The 20,078-nt window shown below is 30.9% G+C and overlaps 1 protein-coding gene across 4 annotated transcripts; it reads left to right on the top strand.

The window, feature by feature from the left end:
- The first annotated feature begins 6,952 nt into the window (after nucleotides 1-6,952).
- MCM9 (minichromosome maintenance 9) lies at nucleotides 6,953-17,653 on the top strand. Of its 4 annotated transcripts, XR_843879.1 has the most exons (22): nucleotides 6,953-7,185; nucleotides 7,271-7,373; nucleotides 7,471-7,570; nucleotides 7,665-7,803; nucleotides 8,492-8,558; nucleotides 8,986-9,160; nucleotides 9,933-10,032; nucleotides 10,497-10,594; nucleotides 10,796-10,861; nucleotides 11,054-11,146; nucleotides 12,127-12,243; nucleotides 12,953-13,025; nucleotides 13,187-13,253; nucleotides 14,386-14,467; nucleotides 14,737-14,858; nucleotides 14,947-15,014; nucleotides 15,429-15,538; nucleotides 15,628-15,675; nucleotides 15,743-15,895; nucleotides 16,444-16,612; nucleotides 16,844-17,051; nucleotides 17,418-17,653. XR_843879.1 is itself a non-coding variant. In XM_011037976.1 (20 exons), exons 1-20 carry the CDS (start codon nucleotides 7,034-7,036, stop codon nucleotides 16,530-16,532), a joined length of 2,022 nt encoding a protein of 673 aa, XP_011036278.1. In that variant the 5' UTR covers nucleotides 6,953-7,033; the 3' UTR covers nucleotides 16,533-16,613. The 4 variants fall into 4 exon arrangements, 1 of the variants encoding a protein (XP_011036278.1); XR_843880.1 differs by lacking the exon at nucleotides 16,844-17,051; XR_843878.1 differs by lacking the exon at nucleotides 17,418-17,653 and having other exon boundaries at nucleotides 16,844-17,332.
- Nucleotides 17,654-20,078: the final 2,425 nt, after the last annotated feature.

The raw sequence follows: 20,078 nt of genomic DNA, 5'->3' as shown, positions 1-20,078 counted from the left end.
AATCTTATTTTATATCCAAAATATCCTTAAACTATGAACCCTTTCAAAGAGAAATCAAAACCCTAATAAATAAGAAAAATATACAAAAATCAACAGATTAGACATCAGATTTGGGATTGTTGACTTCAAAAATAAAAAGAAAAGAACAAAAAAAACCCTCAAAGGGAAAGGGAAATTATTTTTATTTTTATTTTTATTTTTGCTATAACTAGACAAGACAAAATAATGCAATGCACTTAAGCCATGTTGCCTAGGCCCGTAATGGCCTGTGTGAAAATTGTCATCTCACGTACCGACAGACACCACTGAAAATAATTATACCCCGGTAACCCACCAGCCATGAAAGCACCGTGCAACGTGAAACACGAAATGTTTTACTGTTTTGTATATAAAAAGTATTTTTAAAAATATTTAAAAGTTTTTTATTTTAAATTAGTATTATTTTTTAATATTTTAATATCATTTTAATATGTTGTTATTAAAAATAATTTTTAAAAAATAAAAAATAATTATTTTACTATATTTTTAAGTACAAAATACTTTAAAAAGTAATTGCTATTATATTTATAAAAATCATTAAAAAAAATAAAAAAATGATGAAGTCCCATAAGCCATAACCAGACGATCTACTAACTCCATGGACGTCTGCTTACTAAGGATTTGTTTCGATTCCTTTTAAATTTGACATGACACTGATATATATTGATGCGTATAAAGGAAAACCACCACCACCATTACCATTGGCTATCTTTATCACCTTTGATGTCCTGAGCATATTGAATGGCTCAAGTGTGTACTTCACAATAATTTAATTTCTTTGAGTTTTCTTAAAACTAACACAATAAAAAAACTTATTTATGGATATATAATAGAGTTTGTTGAGCTACGGCAACATCATTAACACATGCTCAACGAAATTTTTATTGCCTGAAACAATGTTATTGTAAATTTTTTTAAAAATAAATAAAGGTTGCGACAATAATACCCAGTCAACCTTTAGGTTTATATATATATATATATATATAGTCTTTTAAAACCCATGCACTTTACAAATGCTTTGACAGTGTGAAGTGTAGTTGCATTTTAGGTGATTAGTAGATAACTATTATGCGATCTGTTCCGTGCTGGATTATTTTTTTTAATATAAAAAATATTCAGTGGTTTTTAGTAAAAAAAAATAAAAATTATATAAAAATTAACTTGATGTAACTTAGCTAATTTAATAGATTCAAAAAATAGCATGGATGAGCATTAAAAATATAATTTGACAAAATAAATAAGACGACGTTGAAAAAAAAAACAAAAACAAATTGAATTGAATCCAATTAATCCAAGTTAATTATCAAATCTACGACCCGAATCATGAAAATAAAATAATCACTAACTTGTCAAATTCAAGACTAGAATCATGATATCGAGATAACTTCATATAAAAAAATTAGAAAAAATTATGAAACTTAATTTTCGATCAACCCAATTTATAAATGATAAAAATAAAAAACAAATTTAATTAAAAAATACCATAAAATAAATAGTTCAAGTCAACTCAGGTTAATATACCAAAGCCTCAACTCGAGTCATATAACTGGGATTATATATATAAAGCAAATCAAAACAAATTATGAAGCTTAAATCTCAATCAATTTAATGTTGAATGATAAAGTTAAAAAAAAACTAAAATCAATTTAGGTTAACTTAACAAACTTGTTATCTAAGTAATGAAACAGAAATAACCTAATAGAAAACAAACTAAAAAAATAAAGTTTAATTCTAAATCAACCAGATATTAAATAATAAAATTAAAGAGAAAATAATTAAAAAAAGAAAAAAAACTCTAAGTTAACTTATCAATCCCGTGAATCAACCAGATATTAAATAATAAAATTAAGGAGAAAATAATTAAAAAAAAAAAACTCTAAGTTAACTTATTAATCTCGCAACCTGAATCAGAGAATCATGATAAACAAATCTAAAATTATATTAAAGAAGTAGATTAAAAAAATAAACCTTAAAAATATAAAATATTGAATTTCCCTCCTCAATTGGTTTATGTTAAGATGCTGTTTTGTGTTGATGTTTTCGTCAATCCATTTAATTATTATATGAGTTAAGCAATTGGTATAGCCATACCTTATTTGTGGATGTTATAGTGGTGGTCTAATGGACTGTTTTGTGTGCATCTCTGAGAGAGAGGTTCTCTCAACAATAGGTTACAAGTTTGTCCAAAAAGTAGGGAAAAGTCATCATGCCTTTTTTTCTTTTCTTTTCTTTTCTTTTTTCATGTACATGAAAGAAATGTCTCATTTAATGGAGAAACTTCACACTATCAACGCATTTGCTTAGTGCATTTATTAAGTGCATGGGTAAGTGGCACTAGCCAGGTTATGAGTAAGATTCCTTGATATTTCTAGTTGATTGCATATTTATTTATAAATTGAAAAATATAAAGGATATAATTAATCAGAAAATTAAAAACGTCTTCTATTTTTAATTGATTTCTTATCACTTAACTATTTTTATTAAGCTACTAACTCACTTGCAGCTTCTTAACTAAATCCTATTTATTTTTATATTTTAAAAGTATTTTTAAAAAAATTTAAAATTTAAAATTTTTTATTTTAAATTAATACTTTTATATTTTTGAAATTTTTTATTTTAAATTAATACTTTTATGTTTTCGTATCATTTTAATGTACTAATATTTAAAATAATTTTTAAACATAAAATAATTTTATTTTAAAATATTTTAAAATAAAAAATATTTCAAAAAATAACTACTATAGCATAAAAAAAAACATAATATGGGCACTGCAGTATGTGCTCCCGTGGGTGAAGAAGCACTACGGTGGCACATGGATTTGGAAACTTAGGATGGGAGGGCGGTAGAAACAAAGCGGCTAGGTTTATACCATCAAACATATTTATATCATAAATCAAAGACAAACGTATGTACATTTATTTACTCGATTGAAGAAGTCAGAATAAAATTTCACATTCCATTCTAACATGGAGGGAAATAAAAATTTAGACTAATGGTGTTGGATCCAAAATTGCAAAAAAAGAATTTGATTGCATAACTTCTATGAAGTTATTAGTTTTTTTTTAAAACCAAATTAGATGAAGTTTGAAAAAAAAAACTTGATATATAATTACAATCATTAACTATTAAACTAAAAGGTATAATGAAATTAAATATTACGAGAATTGAGAATTTTTAAGTACTATTTTATATATATTTTGAACTGTATGATAAATTATTAATTTTATAATTGAAAATTTTTGAGATTCAACCTTATATGAATTTTGAGATAGTAAAAATTAATGATAGAGATAGTAAAAATTAACGATGTTGTTTATGAGAAATTATTCAATCTATCAGTTTATGAGAACATACAAAAAAAAAATATTTAAAATAACATGTTAATATTATACTTACTAGATAATAGATCTCAATTCATTATAGTTAAATAACATATAATTATTTGCATATCTAAATTTGATTTTTATCAAATATTTTTCTCTCATTGTATTTTTTTTTATAAAAATTATCTAAGATGGGAAAATATTGATAAATTCCCATAAGAAGACATTTCACCACCGTCATCATGTCTTGAAACGCAGTTGATTATTGTTTTGAAGTGTAACTTAAAATAGTACAAGATAAATTTTGACATCTTTTGAAAAATATAAGTCTCAATATGCAACTTGTTTTTAATTTTTTTTTTAAGGTTGAACAAATATCTGTATGAAATAAATGAGTGTTTAAAATTAAAAAAATAAAGTCAATAGAAATTTAATTAAAATGCATTTGTAATCCCTAACCTCTCGAATATATACATCCATTTATACTGAGCATGACCTCCAACTTTTATCTTAAAATATAAATATAAGGGTAGATGTTGTATTGAGTTGAAGAATGATAGAGGGAATATTATGTAAAGTTTACAGATTATCTAAACAATATTTGTTTCAAATTTATTTATGTGTTGGATATGTAACTTGTTAGAGCATATATATTTTTTAAAAGTGATTGATCTCTATAAGTGCATATCATATCTCTTTTTGCAATTAATCTCAGTATATAAGTGGAATGGGTGTTTGTATAATCATGTGGTAGTCATGACTTTTTATTTTATATAATTTGTCATCCATCAAATTCATCAATTTAGATATGTTTGAAGCATATTCATAAGAAAAATACACGCTCTTGATTCATTGATAAATAAGTAATTATGCATTATTGTATAAGGAGAAGATAATTTTAGATTTTGTGACCCGTGGCCCATCATAAATCAACTTCGTATTCTTACGGTGAAAAAACAAAGGTATATATATAAGGAGAAGATAATTTTAGATTTTGTGATCCGTGGCCCATCATAAATCAACTTCATATTCTTACGGTTTTTAGTTTTTATATTGTCCCTTGTCTTTCCTTTCATATCTGTCACCATATTAAAAATATTTTCAAAAATTTTATTTTTTATATTCATGACATCCTTACTGGATTGAAAACCAAATACAATTTTCTCGTGCTATGATACCATGTCATATAATTTTTTTAGTTTTTATATTGTCCCTTGTCTTTCTTTTCACATCTGTCACAATGTTAAAAATATTTTCAAACACATTTTTTTTTTTATATTCATGACATCCTTACTAGATTGAAAACCAAACACAATGTTCTCGTGCTATGATATCATGTCATATAATTCTTCACTCGACAGTATTAATGGTGTAACATATCTTTCAACTCTATCTATAAAGAACTTTTATGGTGTAACATATCTTTCAACTCTATCTACAAAGAACTTTTTTATATATACCTATCGGTTGAATTCTGGTGGAAACAAAAATGAGCTTTGTCATTATTTATTAAGACGAATACTTTGTTATTTTTTATATAATATAAACACGTTATTTTTATGTTTAAACCCTAGTTTGATATAGGAGTGAGAAATTAGTACCTTTTATTTTGCAATCCGTAAAAAAGACCACATAGAAATCCTAGATGCTATCAGAGCAAAGGATCATAAACAAAGACTTTCAATCAATCACTGCTACATATGAGATCCAAGCAATGGTCATTCGCCTGAAAATTAAAAGAATCGATAATCAATAAAAGTTGTAACCTAATTAACTAACTTAAGTTTGCTCAAAGAAAAGCTATTGAATTGTTCGCATATAAATAATTACCTGAAGGATCGGGAGGAGTTGTGAGCTCAACAATGCTACCATGTTGTCCAGCACTTTTAAATGCATGGTGACCTCCTACAATCTTCCATTTTGCAGCGGATTCTTTCTGTGCCATGTCCATATTTTACGTCACAATTAAATATGTTTCCAAACAATTATTATTTTGTTAATTATGCAGCTAGCTAATTGATTGATCAAGAAGGTAATATGCCACTCCAATCATACACATGTTCCTCCGGCTCATATATATATATATATAAGGCAGAACCAGCAACCCAATTGTAAATAGAATCAATAGATACAATAGAAACAGAGAGACCAAGCAAAAGAAATATAACCCAAAGGCTGTAGTTTAAAACAATAAGAGATCCATCCTTGGTCAAATCCTTTAGATCCTCAGATCAATAATGTACTTGGGTGTTCTTAATTTAAAAATATAAAAAAATATTAATTTAAAGTAAAACAATAAAAAAATATAAATATTTTCAAATATATTTTTTAAATAAAAAACCAAACATGATCTATTAATATTTGAGGGTGTGATAACAATTATCATTTAAAATATATTTTATTTGAAAATATATTAAAATAATATTTTTTTATTTTAAAAAAATATTTTTAACTATAATACGAGAAAACAATCTAAATATATAAAAATAATTAATTTTTTAAAAACATTAAATTTTAGAAAAACATAATTTCAACAATATTTTCAACATGTCTCCCGGCAGCTTCAATGAAATCCAAAATCTTGCCTCTCTATTAAAGAAACTAGAGTCCTGCCCATGCAATCAGCTGTGCCCTAAAGACAATCAGAATAATAGGAAAAAGTGTCTGCATCACCCAATCACAACTGAGAGCCCAGGAACCTGCCAACGGTTAATACCCGAAGAAATCCATAGCCTTATGTAAAATGGAGTAATGGTCCTCTGGCTCATTGAAGTATTTGTTGACGAGAGGAGCTGTGTCTGCGAAGACAGAACTCTGCTATTTCCGCAGCAGGAAAGCTTTTAAAATTGTTAAAATTATAATTTCTGAAAATAGTTTTGAAATGGAGAACTGAAGGAAGCTTGCTGGTGATGACGATGGATGATCTTAGGCAAAGCCTTTTGGCTTTTGCTATCCATTTCTCGAAGAATTGGACTCAGTTGTTCCTCAACAGCTGCAGCATATAATACAATATCAGTATATTGTCCAAAAAATATCAATTTAAGGTCAATATTAATTCTTTTAAATATAAAAAATATTTTAAGCAATTTGTGTCTGATGATAAAAAACATTAATTTAAAACTAAGATACAAATAAATATGCTCTTTGAAGAAAGGGGTGTTCAAGGATGCTTTTATTTCTATTTTAGATGTTTTTTAAAAATGTTTGTGGCTTAATAACTTTTTAGTATTTTTTTTAATAATTTTAATATACTGATATTAAAAATAAAAAATTATTGTAATATATTTATAAATAAAAATTATTTTAAAAATACATTCTACTCCTAGGTTTTCTACTCTAAACCCAAAACTAAGAGAGTGATTGCTATAATGATTTTGTTTTTTTTTTTAAAAAATTTAAAATTTAAATTATAATATTTAATATAAGTTATCAAATAAAATTATAAATAATTTATATTTTTTATTGATTGTTTCAACATATTAAAAATATAAATATTATAAACTTTAAAAATATATTTTCTAAAAGAATGGATTAAAAAAGAGAGAGCACTAATTAACCCTACTTTTAACATCATTTCCTACTTGAAAGACCCAAAATAATATTTAAAAAATAAAACCAAAATTCACTGGGAAGGTGAGTGAAGGAACTGAGCGGGAAAATTCAGCGAACCATGAAACCGGTCAATGAATCCGAAAGCATGGAGAAGGAAGAAGACAGTGAAGTGAAGTCCTTAGCTGAGTTTCTGATGACCCATTACTCTGAACAGCTTCATTCCATAGTCGTCTCTCCAGACCCTAAGCTTCATTACCCTCTCTTCATCGAGTATGTCATCCATTTACATTCAAAGTGCAAACCCATCTTTGTTTTTCATAAAAAGTTTTGCCCTTGAATTTTTTCTCTGTTTTAGTTTTACAGATTTGCTGAACGAGAATTCTCGACTTGCTCATCTTGTTTTGGCTCAGCCAACTGTGTACTTGCTGCTTTTCGACCGGGCTGCCTTCTGGGCTCATGTATGATTTTCTTTTCCTTTTTTTTTTTACCAATTTCATTGAATTCATGTTTTTATTAGTTATAATGGTAAACTGAGAATTTTGATCTGGGCTGTAGAAAATTGTGATCAAGGGTTTGAAATTTGGGGAGAAAGGGGTTGAGAAGAAGTTCATTCATGTGCGGATTAATGTATGTGGATCTCCACTTGAATGCCCTGGTACGGTTATGGTTTTGTTTCTTGTCAAATTTCTTGTTTTTAATGTTTTTGGATGGGATCATTGATTGGTTTGTTTTGGTTATGGGGTTCGTAGAGACGTTTCCGAGCATTGGGCGTGTGAGAGTGAAGCATCGCGGAATTCTTCTCACTCTTAAGGGGACTTTAATCAGGTCTGGAGCGATTAAGATGTATGAAGGGGAAAGGATGTATCAGTGTCGGAAATGCAAGCATGTGTAGGTTTATTTTTTTGTTTGCTTGCTTATGTTTTTGTCTATGTTTCCTTTAGCTTAAGTTTATTGTCCTAGTCCATGGCTATGGATAGGTTTTGAAGGGAAAAGTGTAAGGTTTTCTTGTTTATTAGTTTATTCTTGGGTTTTGTGAAGAAAGGGAATTTCCCTACAAGACCATGAGTGACTTGCTTATGTAAATGGACCGGAATCCAAAAATTTATTTAAGGTTGCTTCTCATCTCATTGACTTACATTGACAAATGCTGAAATCGTGTAGATTAGAATTGCTGGAGCCAGCTTATTGTTATTAGGAAATTCACTATGGGGTTATTTAGATAAGAGAAGCTCTTTTAAAGGAGCTCTTGTCAGGTGACTCAGAGAAATCCAGGCATAACAAGGGTTAAGGTCCTGGGGGGGGTTACTTTTAGATGGTTTAACATGTTTTATTGCAAATAACATTTATATGTCTTTTTCTTGAGATACATGACCAAGAAATCTCTTACTATAATTGTATTCTCAATCAGAAAATTTTCCTTGAATTTTTTGTTTCAAACAAACATTTCACTGGTGAATCCAGTGGACATGCCTTTTAGGTGCTATATCAATTTTCATTTTTTCACCAAATTTGATTTCAATTAGTGGGAAAACAGAATTTGTGTGCCAGTGTTTGAGCCAAAATTCTTCTTGTGCAGCTTCCCGGTTTACCCTGAGTTGGAAAGTAGAAACTCCATAACACTACCTTCGTTTTGCCCTTCTCAGGTTTATTGTCTCTATCCTTGATTATCTCTTATTAATTCTTGTCCCAGTGCAATTTTGCAAGGTTTGCGGACAACATATAGAAACTAGTTTGCAACACCCTTTTGACAGCATATTATTGAGCAAAATTATGAAGCTGCATACTCAAGTCTTTTGCTAATTCATGCTGATACCATTGGCATCTGCGGTGTAATTTTTTGGACTGACATCTTGAATCTTTTATTGCATTGCATTAACGCCATGAAATTATAGATTGAAGGATTAGCTTACTCTTTCTGCTGTACCTTTTTAGGGCAAATTTTAGAATTTATTGATGTCTTTCAGTACATGATTTACAACGAGGAATTAGTTGGTCTTTTGTGGTAGATGTAGTCTCTTTTGGTGTTATGATCTTTGAGTTCAATCACTAATCCACTGTATCCAATGACAGAGGTCTAAATCCTGTGAAGGCACGAGGTTTGACTGTGTTGATGAATCTGTAATACGCCATGATTACCAGGAAATCAAAATCCAAGAGAGCACACAGGTGTTGGGTGTTGGGGTCATTCCTCGGTCAATTCCTGTTATTCTCATGGATGATCTTGTTGACATTGTAAAAACAGGAGGTATCACTTTTGAGGAAGCCTTGTATTCCAGTTCTTAGGATTTGCTTTCTTGAATAGCTAATATGAACTTGTACCTTAAAATAACGTGAAATCAAGCTGGGACTTGTTCTATGTTTATTAACTGTTAAAAACTATATGAAAGATTCAATTCTCAATTCTGCTTTGATTTATCCATTCAGATTACTAATGTTTTTTTGGAAAAGTGCATTTTGTATTACAAAATGACTATTTTCAATAAGTATGTCTTGGTTGCTTGGAACATTGAGCTTCTAAATCCAATTTTTGTCATGATTCACGGCATTTATTGTCTATTCCTTGTTATTCTGGAGACGTTAAATCTCATTCTGTATTTAACCTGAATTTATTGTAAAACCTAAGCATTGATGATATCCTTTTTTTTTAATCTGATTTTTTAAAAAAGATTTCTGTGATATTGGTCCGTAATAACTACCTGTACCAAACGGGACTTTATGATGTATATGTGTATGCTACCTGTATGATTGTTTTTCCAATTTATCTAAAGTAATATGATCTTTTAAATTCCATTTTTTTTGTTAAGAAATAACTACGTCAAAACTACTTAATAGTTTCATTATATCATTAAAGAATAACATTTGGAAATTTACCCTGGCATTCATGTTTCAGTATCTGCTTCTTGTCCTTTCATATTAACCCTGTTTTATATATTGTTTTGGAATACCAAAAGGAGTCCCTCATTTCTGTGTGGATGTGTGTGGTGAATTGGGGCATTATGGATATGTTTTTGTTGCAGATGATATCATTGTTACTGGGATTTTGACTGCAAAATGGTCTCCTGATTTAAAAGATGTTCGATCCAATCTTGATCCTGTATTAATTGCTAATTATGTGAGGTAATGAGATCTTTCTTATGGGTTCTATCTTATTCTGTCTACTGAAGTTATTGTGGGCCTGTACCTTTGTTAAGTATGTGGCAGCCAAACTCTATCTATTGAGGCATCTGCTGCTTCAGTCTGTAGATAACTTATCATTTTACATCACTTTCCAGTCACACCCCTGAAGACTTGCCTCTGAGTGCATGCTTTCTTAGTGTCCATTGCCTTTCGGTTTCCTAAGAGTGCAGTTATTGTTCTTTTGTCCTTTCATTCTCTTAATTCTCTCCACAATATTCTCAGTTCCTGGTGTTTTTTAATTTATTTCCTGACTAAACCTTTTCTTTTAAATTCTTAACTGTGAAAGTGGAATCTACAGCAGTATAGCCCATTTCGAGCACATGTGGAAGTGTTTCTAGAATATATCCCTGCCATAATATTAAATCTATATCTTTTTCCTTCAAATTTTGTCTCTCTGTTCCTAGGAGAACTAACGAGCTGAAAGCAGATATTGACATCCCCAATGATGTTATAATGAAATTCAAGCAGTTCTGGTCAGATTTCAATGATACTCCTCTGAAAGGTAAAAACTATTCGCTATGCTCTTATCTTTAAGATGTTTATGTAGAGTAGTAGTTCATCTTTATCCGTCTATGAGAAATACTGAGATGACACTCCTTGGATGTTATCCTTTCTTTTGACTTATTGCATATGATTTTACTGTTAGATTTGGTCCCTTGGCTTATTTTTTCTATTTCAAGTTTTTAAATGAGCTTGGTATCAGGGAGAAATGCCATTCTGCGAGGTATCTGCCCCCAAATTTTTGGACTCTTCACTGTGAAGCTTGCTGGTATGTTATCATTTTGTATCATTCCATTCTATTGTTCTAATAGATGGAAGTCTGATTGTATTACACTGCTTTAACATTTGTGAAACTGATGATTATGTGGATTGAATATAATTGTGTAATGATGCAAACTCTCATGTGTTAGAATTCTTCATTATTGTTCACCTGGTTGACACTGACATTCCTTAAATTTAGTTGCATTAACACTAATTGGAGGGGTGCAACATGTTGATGCTTCTGGTTCAAAGATTCGAGGAGAGTCTCATTTGCTTTTGGTTGGTGATCCAGGTGAATTTTCCTCTTTTACTGGTACATGTGTATTTATTTTATAACAAGAATTGATTCCTTGAATTCTACTTAAAGAGGAAAATTTTCCTTTTGCATCCTTTTTTGAGTTAGTTGCATGATTGTTTTTGTTGGAATTTTATCTATGGGAAGACTGTTGAACTAAGTTCATGTATAGCATATAAGAAGAGTTATGCATTCACTTGGCGGTAAGCAATGGTGGATTAGGCATTACAGGTGATTGCTGATCGCTTTCCTAATGTGTATCAAAACTGGATGATAGCCCAAATACTCTCATTGTTCACATATATTTCTGAAATTTTCCTTAAATGAACATGCATTTTATTGGCTTTAAGCTGCAAGACTATTCTATGATATAATGCCTTGCATTGGGAATTTGGGATTCATTTACCCTGCCAACATGTCTTAGACTTTTGTTAAGACAATCCCCTGCTGGGAATGTGTGCAAAGAGATCCAACAGTCATGTGCTTTGTTTGCCCATCCATTCATCCTTTCAATGAAAACTAGGAAAGCAGAAAATGCTCGAACAAGATTAAACCAATTTCTCCAATTATGTGAGTGAGATGTTCCACATGGTTCTGTTTAGGTACACCATACATATTATAGAGTGAAGTGAGATCTACCTTCGAGTTCCTGATATAAATGTTTATTGTCTGAGCTGTAAGTGAGATAGTCTGTGCGGTTCTGTTTAGGTACACAATACATATTACAGAGTAAAGTGAGATCTACCAACGAGTTCCTGAAATAAATGTTTTTTATCTCAGCTGTGTGATGTAGTTATTATGTTTAACGACTCTTGCATAAATCTGTACCTTGAACTTAAAATTTGACTTTGTCCATAATGATTGTTTGATTTTAATAGACTACAAATTTCATCATGCATAAATTAAATTCCTTGATTATTATGATGCCATCTGAAAATAAATAATAATGCTTAGACAATATGGAATTAATCTCACAGGTACGGGGAAGTCTCAGTTCTTAAAATTTGCTGCAAAGCTGAGCAACCGGTCTGTTATCACTACTGGGTTGGGGAGTACTAGTGCAGGATTAACTGTCACTGCAGTCAAGGATGGAGGTATTTCTATTCCCTGAAGCTAAAAATGTTGGAACTTTGTCCTTAGTTGTAACAGTTTCTTCCACTGATTTCCTGTTCTCTATTAATCTGAAATTACCTAAATGGGCTAAATTCTTCAACTCAATTTGGTATTTTACTGTTAGCTTCTAAAGCCTTCCAAGGAGTCAATGTTGCTGAAAATTTCTGTTTATGACAAGTGTGTTTGGTATTGTGGTACAAGTGCTTTTCAATTGAAAATGCATCAAAGTGATGTTTTTTTCAGATTTTGTTTTTCATTCTTGACATCATTACATCAAAACCATTCAAAAACACCTAAAAATGCTTTTTTGGGCAAAAAATAATTTGAAAAGCACTTTAAAAAACTGATTGTAATACACAAAGAACACTCACTGAGAAAGAAATGTTATGATGGAAATCACATGGTCAGTTAGGATGTGCTTTGTTGTATATGTTGTGCAATATCTTTTTCATGTTTTTCTGACATACTATTCTTGGATCAAAACTTGGCATTTTAAGAAAATACAATAACAGTTTTTTCCTGTTTGTGCTCCGTTGCTGAATTGATATTTTGGCCATTGTGTGGAATCTTGCATCTTTCATTTGAGGAGCACTGATTATCATCCATCGAGTATACTAGCATGCCATATAAAAGAAATTATGCATTATTTTGAAATCTCGAAGCTCTAATCAATGTCTTTGATGTAAATAGGGGAATGGATGTTAGAAGCTGGAGCCCTTGTTCTGGCAGATGGAGGGCTTTGTTGCATTGATGAATTTGACAGGTAATCTCAGCATGAATCCAACTCTTTATTAGAACTTGTAATTCTGTATTCAATACAGATCACCAAAGATTTGATTTGCAGAACTGATCACCAATAACAGAATAGTTTTCCACCAATTATGCTTATGAGTGATATTGAGCTAAACCAACCTCTGTTGGCAGCATGAGGGAGCATGACAGGGCAACGATACATGAAGCAATGGAGCAACAGACTATAAGCGTTGCTAAGGTTGCTCCTCTGTTTACACACACACACACACACTCTTTAATGTCTAAATATGATTGCAGAATGTAATGTAATGTTTTCTCATTTGTCTTTGTCACAAGTATTCATTTGTTCTTGAAATATCATCTTTTATAGAAACCATTCCACAGGTCTTCAAACTAGAGATTGATATTTGATATTTACATTCAATATGCCCCAACAATTAAGATATCCTCCTTTTCAAGCCCCATTGTGTAGCCCAAAATCTGTTAGCCTCGCAATAATTATCTTTCACACAGCATGTAGAATATGGATTGACTGAAACTTCTGAAAATAATGTAGCAACTGCTGTGTTAACTTCTAATGCTCTGTAGAATTCTGCCTTGATTGAGTGATGGAAAAGGAAGAAAAATGATATGGGAATTAACATTTGATTGCTTAAGATGGAGGCTTGTTTGTGATTCTTAGAAGTATCAATATCTACCATTTAACAGGTTTTTTTAATAAAAGAATCAGGGGAGAAGCTTTAACCCGAGACTTCTTAAACGAGAGGGATATGGGTGGCCTTGTTTTACAAATAATATGGTTTATATCTCCTATCTAGTGGGTTTTACTGTTGTTTAGTTTCCCTATAGGATATGGCTTACTTATTTCTATATGCATTATGTCCATGAATAGCACCCTAGTTAAACATTAGAAAGAAACTCTTGTTCAATCAGTACAGTTTTCAGTTTCACAAAAACAAGGAACTGTAGGAAGTTTCTCAGGCTTCCTCCATGATCAATTGATAATCTAGAAGATTGATAAATGAGTTTTCAGAGATTTGTTTCTCATGAGTTTTGGAGGTTTTTTCCTTAATGCTCATAAATTGGTTCTGCATCATTGAGGGTGGAAGAAATACAGATCATATTGATGACAGAAAATACATGTTGTATCATCACATCATGTGTCATAGATGTTGTATCACGCATCAATTTTTCATATATGTATCCATGGCCCCTATGGCTATACTACTGTATGCTTTATATGCTTCCAGTATTCTGTTTGAGATTCTCTGAAATTTCTTTTGATCATTTTTTATAAGGTGTTCTTGTCTATTGAGTGCTTGGTCTTAAGCTTGATTCCAATTTTGTATTTGTTCTTTTTTTTTTTCCAGGCTGGTCTTGTTACTACTTTAAGTACTAGGACAACTGTCTTTGGTGCAACAAATCCCAAAGGACAGTATGACCCTGATCAATGTATCACTTCCATCGACTCAATTAATTAAACCAAATTGTGTCAACAAGAAAAAAAGGAAGAATATATTAACCAATTGGTTGTCACTGGCTGTTTAAGTTTGTTTACCCACCTATGTGATTTGGAGGCTGAAATCACCCTTGTCGACTCGATTAATCAAATCTGTATTTTTCAGAATGAATATGTTACTTTGCTTTCTTCAACAAACACCCCCCCAAAACACACACACACACACAAGTGATAGTATTGCTTTGTCCTTAACTTAATCTAGCTCTCTCTGTCAACACCACACTCTCGGGACCATTATTGAGCAGATTTGACATTGTTTTGGTCCTCTTGGATACGAAGAATCCTGAATGGGATGCTGTTGTATCATCTCACATTCTCAACGAGGTGATGTGGAAATTAAATATGGGTTCAATGTTGTCATAAAGCAATTGACTCGTTTCAAGCCTCACTGTTATCTGAAACTTATTTGTAGGGTGAATCAAACAAAGGAGATCATGATGAAGATTTGGGTAACATCTGGACATTTTCTATGCTTCGCAGGTAAAATACCCATTTGGTTCAATAGTAAATGGAGACAAAGTAGATCATAATGGTCATAATTGACGTTGTCCGTTGACTGGGGACTCAGGTCAACAAGACAACTTTTCTAGGGAATCATTTAACTCCCATGCTTGGAGGGTAACATTGCACCTTCCCTCCCTGTTTTGCAGTGAAATGTTATCATTCATGATTTTCCTGTTTCCTTTGTGTTCTAAATTAGTTAAATGGGGATTTGATGTTACTCTGGTAACATTTTGGCCCTGCCAACTCAAAGAGAGAATTCTGACGTAACTGTCTTTGAGACACATATGCATGCATGCACACACATTTGTGTTTCAATTAAGCGCATTATGCTGCATAACCTGCTTCTGTTTCAGAAAGGCAAGTGCTCAGCTTCTTCAAAACATATTGCAGGTATATTCATTTTGTAAAGGGGTACTTCAGGCCTGTGCTTACCAAGGAAGCTGAAAAGGTTATTTCAAGTTATTATCAACTCCAACGAAGATCTGCAACTTATAATGCAGGTTCCTCAGTAAATTACTCTTTCTAGCCTATTGTTATTGTTGCTTTTTTATTTTTCCTTTTATTGTATCATACCATTTCTAATTTGTAGCAAGGACTACCGTGCGCATGCTGGAAAGTTTGATACGCCTAGCTCAAGGTATTTCAATGTTTATGTTGATTATTTGTCCATTAAATTATCAGAATTTAACTTCTCAATGTTGCAGCACATGCAAGACTTATGTTCAGAAATGAGGTCACTCGGATGGATGCCATTATGGCAATTTTATGTATCGAATCATCTATGACTACATCAGCCATTGTTGACAGTGTTGGGAATTCCCTGCACTCAAATTTCACAGAAAATCCTGATCAAGAATGTATCCTTGTTAGCAATCTGGGCATGCTTAACTGTACATACACATGCTTGCAAAAACTGGGATTGGCTGGTATCTATCACAGCATATATTTGTGCTCGCTAAATATTATTACTGAGTGAAAGATGTTTGGTTTTCCCAGCATGATGATGAATGAATTTGTTCTCAAGTTATTGTTCACACTACACTTTCTCTTTTATGACAAATTAGTTCCCTCTTTGACATCATTCAACTGTTTTGCTAGAATTTTAGACACTTCTTTGTAGAGGCCTATCAAAAGAGTAGGTGGAGATCCTATAGAAAGTTTCTCTGTAAAATTTCTTGGTACATGAGCTTGGTCACTTGAGCCAATTCTTGTCTAACATCAAGCTTCTATAGTCCTTTCTCTTGTTTAAAGTAGTAAAGGTTTTCTTTCTTTCTGTTGTTTAAATGACATAAAGATTACTGTATGTTCATTTTACAGATCATGATGCATATTCATGTTGATCCATCCATAGTTATCTTAACTCTTAAATGCATGGTATTGAATCTTAACTACACTTAATACCTAGATGCCAAGCAAGAGGAACTAATACTTGAAAAGTTGAGATCGTTTGATGAGTTTTCTGATGTTAACATCATAGAAGGATTGTCTAGATGACAATACAGAAGCAAAAGCATCTTCACCAGCAGTATAATATCATTCCCACCTGCTTTTCATAATCAAGCATTTATCCTAAGGTAACTGCCATTTTGTTTTGTAGCTTTTTCCGTTACTATATTACTACTTGACATACATTTCTTTGAAATGTCAATTATTGTAGAGTTTGGCAATGGTCAGATTAAGTAGACTTGGAATTGCTTTTTATGCTTATTTAACAAAAGTTATAATTTGAGTGCGTAGTAGAACATGGAAAATCATATTTGAATTCACAGGAGGGGTTTAAAGTGATTTCATTCCATTTTTTCTAGGAAGACAAACAAGTGGGATGCAGCACGTGGAATTTCAAGGAGCTCAAGTGATTTTCAGAGAATACTGCATTTTGATTGGGGGAAACTATGTGTGGGAGGAGAAGCTGGGAGGAAAGAAAATGAAGGGGAAAAAATATAAAATCAACGCATTTTCTCTTTTTTGGAACAACCATGAGGGAAAACAGAGGGAGAAGATTTTGCCCCATACGTTCACATTTACCATTGTTTAATTTCCAAGCGAGAGGAAACCTAGTAAAATTTCTAGTGTCATTGACAAATTACAACTTGGTAGTTTAAATTAAGGAATATGTTAGTAATTCTATATCTTGCCAATTGTTTCCTTGAAGTATTTATTGTTTCGAGTCAAGAAAACCACATGCAAACATAGCTTGCTTCGAATGAGAGATGTCTAACCATATGATATAGTATCTTACTATCATTTGATTGAGCAGTTTTCCTTGTTATTCATCTGATTGATTGATGATTTTGGATGAAGGTTTCCTTGTTTGTTGTTGTGTAACTTTTAGTCAAATCATGAAGCTTTGTGTGATTTTTTATTGAATGTTATTGCCAGGTTGAGGAGCAGTTGTCAATACCTTCAAGAAATTAAGATCAATCAGAGAACAAGATTTGGTGACAAGATTGTACTCCATCCAATATCTTTCTTGGAATATCTTCCAGTAAATGCTTGATTTACATGTATATTAGACCAAGACCTAGGAAAAATGTATGATTATGATCATTATAACAAGATGGCGTACTAGTAGTCCACTAAATAAAGGTATGATTTGCTAACCATAAATTTCACCATGTTTCTTGTTTATTTCAAGGTTAGATGTGGCTTTTTCTGCTCGTAAGTGCTATAAGCCGAAGTATATTTTTGTAAATGTTGGCGAATATAATAGAAGCCTAAAATTGCATGGACCCAAAAGAATACGTCGTCAGGTTCAGTTTTGTAGAAACGCTTAACCTGAGATACGAGGGTAATGGTGTAGGTTAATGAACCATGAACATAAACGACGATGATTGGACCCCAGAGAATGAAAAGGTTGTGCTTTGAGGAAATTTCTCCTTTTTATTTCCCTGCGTTTTTCTCTTTCCCCAGTTGTGGTTTATTTGAGCCTAAAAGAGGAGGCTTTAGCAGTTTTGGAAAGAAGTTTTGGTGCTTGTCAGGCCATGAGTTTGTGCAAAATTTTGCATGTTCTTCATTCACTATGGCTGTCGTGTCCAGTTCGATTTCACGAAAACCTTGGTTAAGAGAAATTGTGATTTGTCGTTTGTTGATAACAGATAACCTAAATGCAAAATGCTGATAGCTTGCTAATGGGAGACTGTTCATTTGCAGTTTCCAGGTACCAATTTGCAGTACGAGAGGCAATGTACTGGTTTAAGATTTTTCCCAAGTCTTTAATTTGCTAGAAATTTGGTTTAAAACATGGTTAATTAGTATATTAAAGACTAATTTAATTGTAAAGTTCACTCATAATCTACAAGTAACACGGAACATTAAGATATTTAAACTGTGAATGAAAGAGAAAATTAAAAGGGTACTCTTCTATTATATACTAGTTTTGTAAATAGTCTATGTATATATATATATATATATATATATATATATATTTCCTATTATGTTGCTGTGACATGTCATCTTATATATTAGGTCCAATTTTTATGTTTCTGATTTTTCTTAAGCTTTCTTCTTGAAAATAAAGTACTGGAGAGTTGTTGGGTTCTTTTGTATTTGATTTTGGTGCCTTGTAAATACTCTTCAACCACTTGACATTGTTCTCACACAATATTGTCTAATAGCTAATTAATCGAAAGATCATTTGAACTCTTTGTTAAATCTAATTCAACTCTTGATTTTTTAATTTTTATTTTGATCCATCAAACTATCCGGACAAGGTAATTAATTTATTGTCTCCATTAGGGTTTCATAGAATTCCATACATTATAACATTTAAATTAATATAAGAAGTATGCATTATGTTGTGAAGTTTATATCCCATATATTAATTAAACAAATTAATTTTTATGAGATTTTTAAAATTTTGAACAAATTCTAATAGATAATAATAAATTAGTTATGATATTTATTTTATATTTTAAATCAAGATAAAAATACAAATTTGTTTTATTAGAAAATATGCATAAAAAGTCTAGAATTTGATTGTATGTGTGAAAACAAAACATCTTTTTTTTTTAAAAAAAAAAAATCATTTTTAAAATTTTGAATTTTTTGTTTTTGTTTGGTCGAAACAACACTCTTTTAGCCAAAACATGTTTTATTTAATTAAAACAATGTTGTTTTGGTTTTTTAGGGTTTTAATTAGGGATTTGACTAAAATTCAATTTAGTTCTTTGACTTTTGATTTTTTTTAATTACATCCCTAATTGACTTTGAACTTTTAATTTTATGTAATTTTATCCCTTCCAAACTTCAATGTTAACCTTGAATTTCAGAGCCTTTTTCATTGTGGTGCTTGGTTTTGGATTTATGCAAATTGACCATTAAACTTTTAATTTTTTTAATTTCATGCTTGTCTTCAATAGAATTAAGTCTATGAACTTTAGTGCCCTTTTCAGAGAGGTTATTGAATGCTAATTTCTTTAATTTAACTTCTAATTGACTTAAAACTTTGATTTTCTTGTAAATGTACTTCTAATTTCAATTAATTAACTTTGTAACAACTAAGTTTGGTCCTCTAAAATTCTAGTGTTCTCGATTAAGTTCAAATTGAGATCTCAAACTTAATTTTTCACTAATTAAGTCTTTAATAAAATTAATTTGACTTGTTAAAAGTATAATTAAAACCTTGCACCTAATTAAATATTTTAATTTGATCCAAATTAATTCTTAAACATAATTAAACTTTTAATTTAGCCTATAATAAAATCAAATTGGCATATTAAAAATCTAATTATGTCCATGAACTTAATTATTTTATGTACTCATCTAATAATCAATTAATTTGACCTTAAATCTACATAGTTTCTGGAGCCTTAGATACAATAAGGTATGATTAGGCTCTCAATTTCATCCAATACTCCAACATGATATATATATAGATATAATTGACAATGTTGTAGGATTAATCAACATTGAATACTTTATTGATCAAATAAAAATTAGCATTCTTAGAGGCATAATTGACACGATGAAAAGATTGATGTCTTCTCCCAAGTGCAGGAGTGTCGAAGTAATAAATAACCCGGCAAGACCGGGGTCGAACCA

The sequence above is a fragment of the Populus euphratica genome, unplaced genomic scaffold (assembly GCF_000495115.2).
Source record: "Populus euphratica unplaced genomic scaffold, PopEup_1.0 scaffold54.1, whole genome shotgun sequence".
Classification (NCBI taxonomy): Eukaryota; Viridiplantae; Streptophyta; class Magnoliopsida; order Malpighiales; family Salicaceae; genus Populus; species Populus euphratica.
This window is presented reverse-complemented; position numbering and strand designations above follow the sequence as displayed.

Bases quoted from the DNA above. Each gene is read 5' to 3' on its own strand.
- MCM9 (XM_011037976.1), top strand. From the start codon at position 7,034: ATGAAACCGGTCAATGAATCCGAAAGCATGGAGAAGGAAGAAGACAGT. The intron at 7,804-8,491 runs GTAGGTTTATTT...CTTCTTGTGCAG, and splicing joins TGTCGGAAATGCAAGCATGT to CTTCCCGGTTTACCCTGAGT. The intron at 14,468-14,736 runs GTATCACTTCCA...AACTTAATCTAG, and splicing joins ACAGTATGACCCTGATCAAT to CTCTCTCTGTCAACACCACA.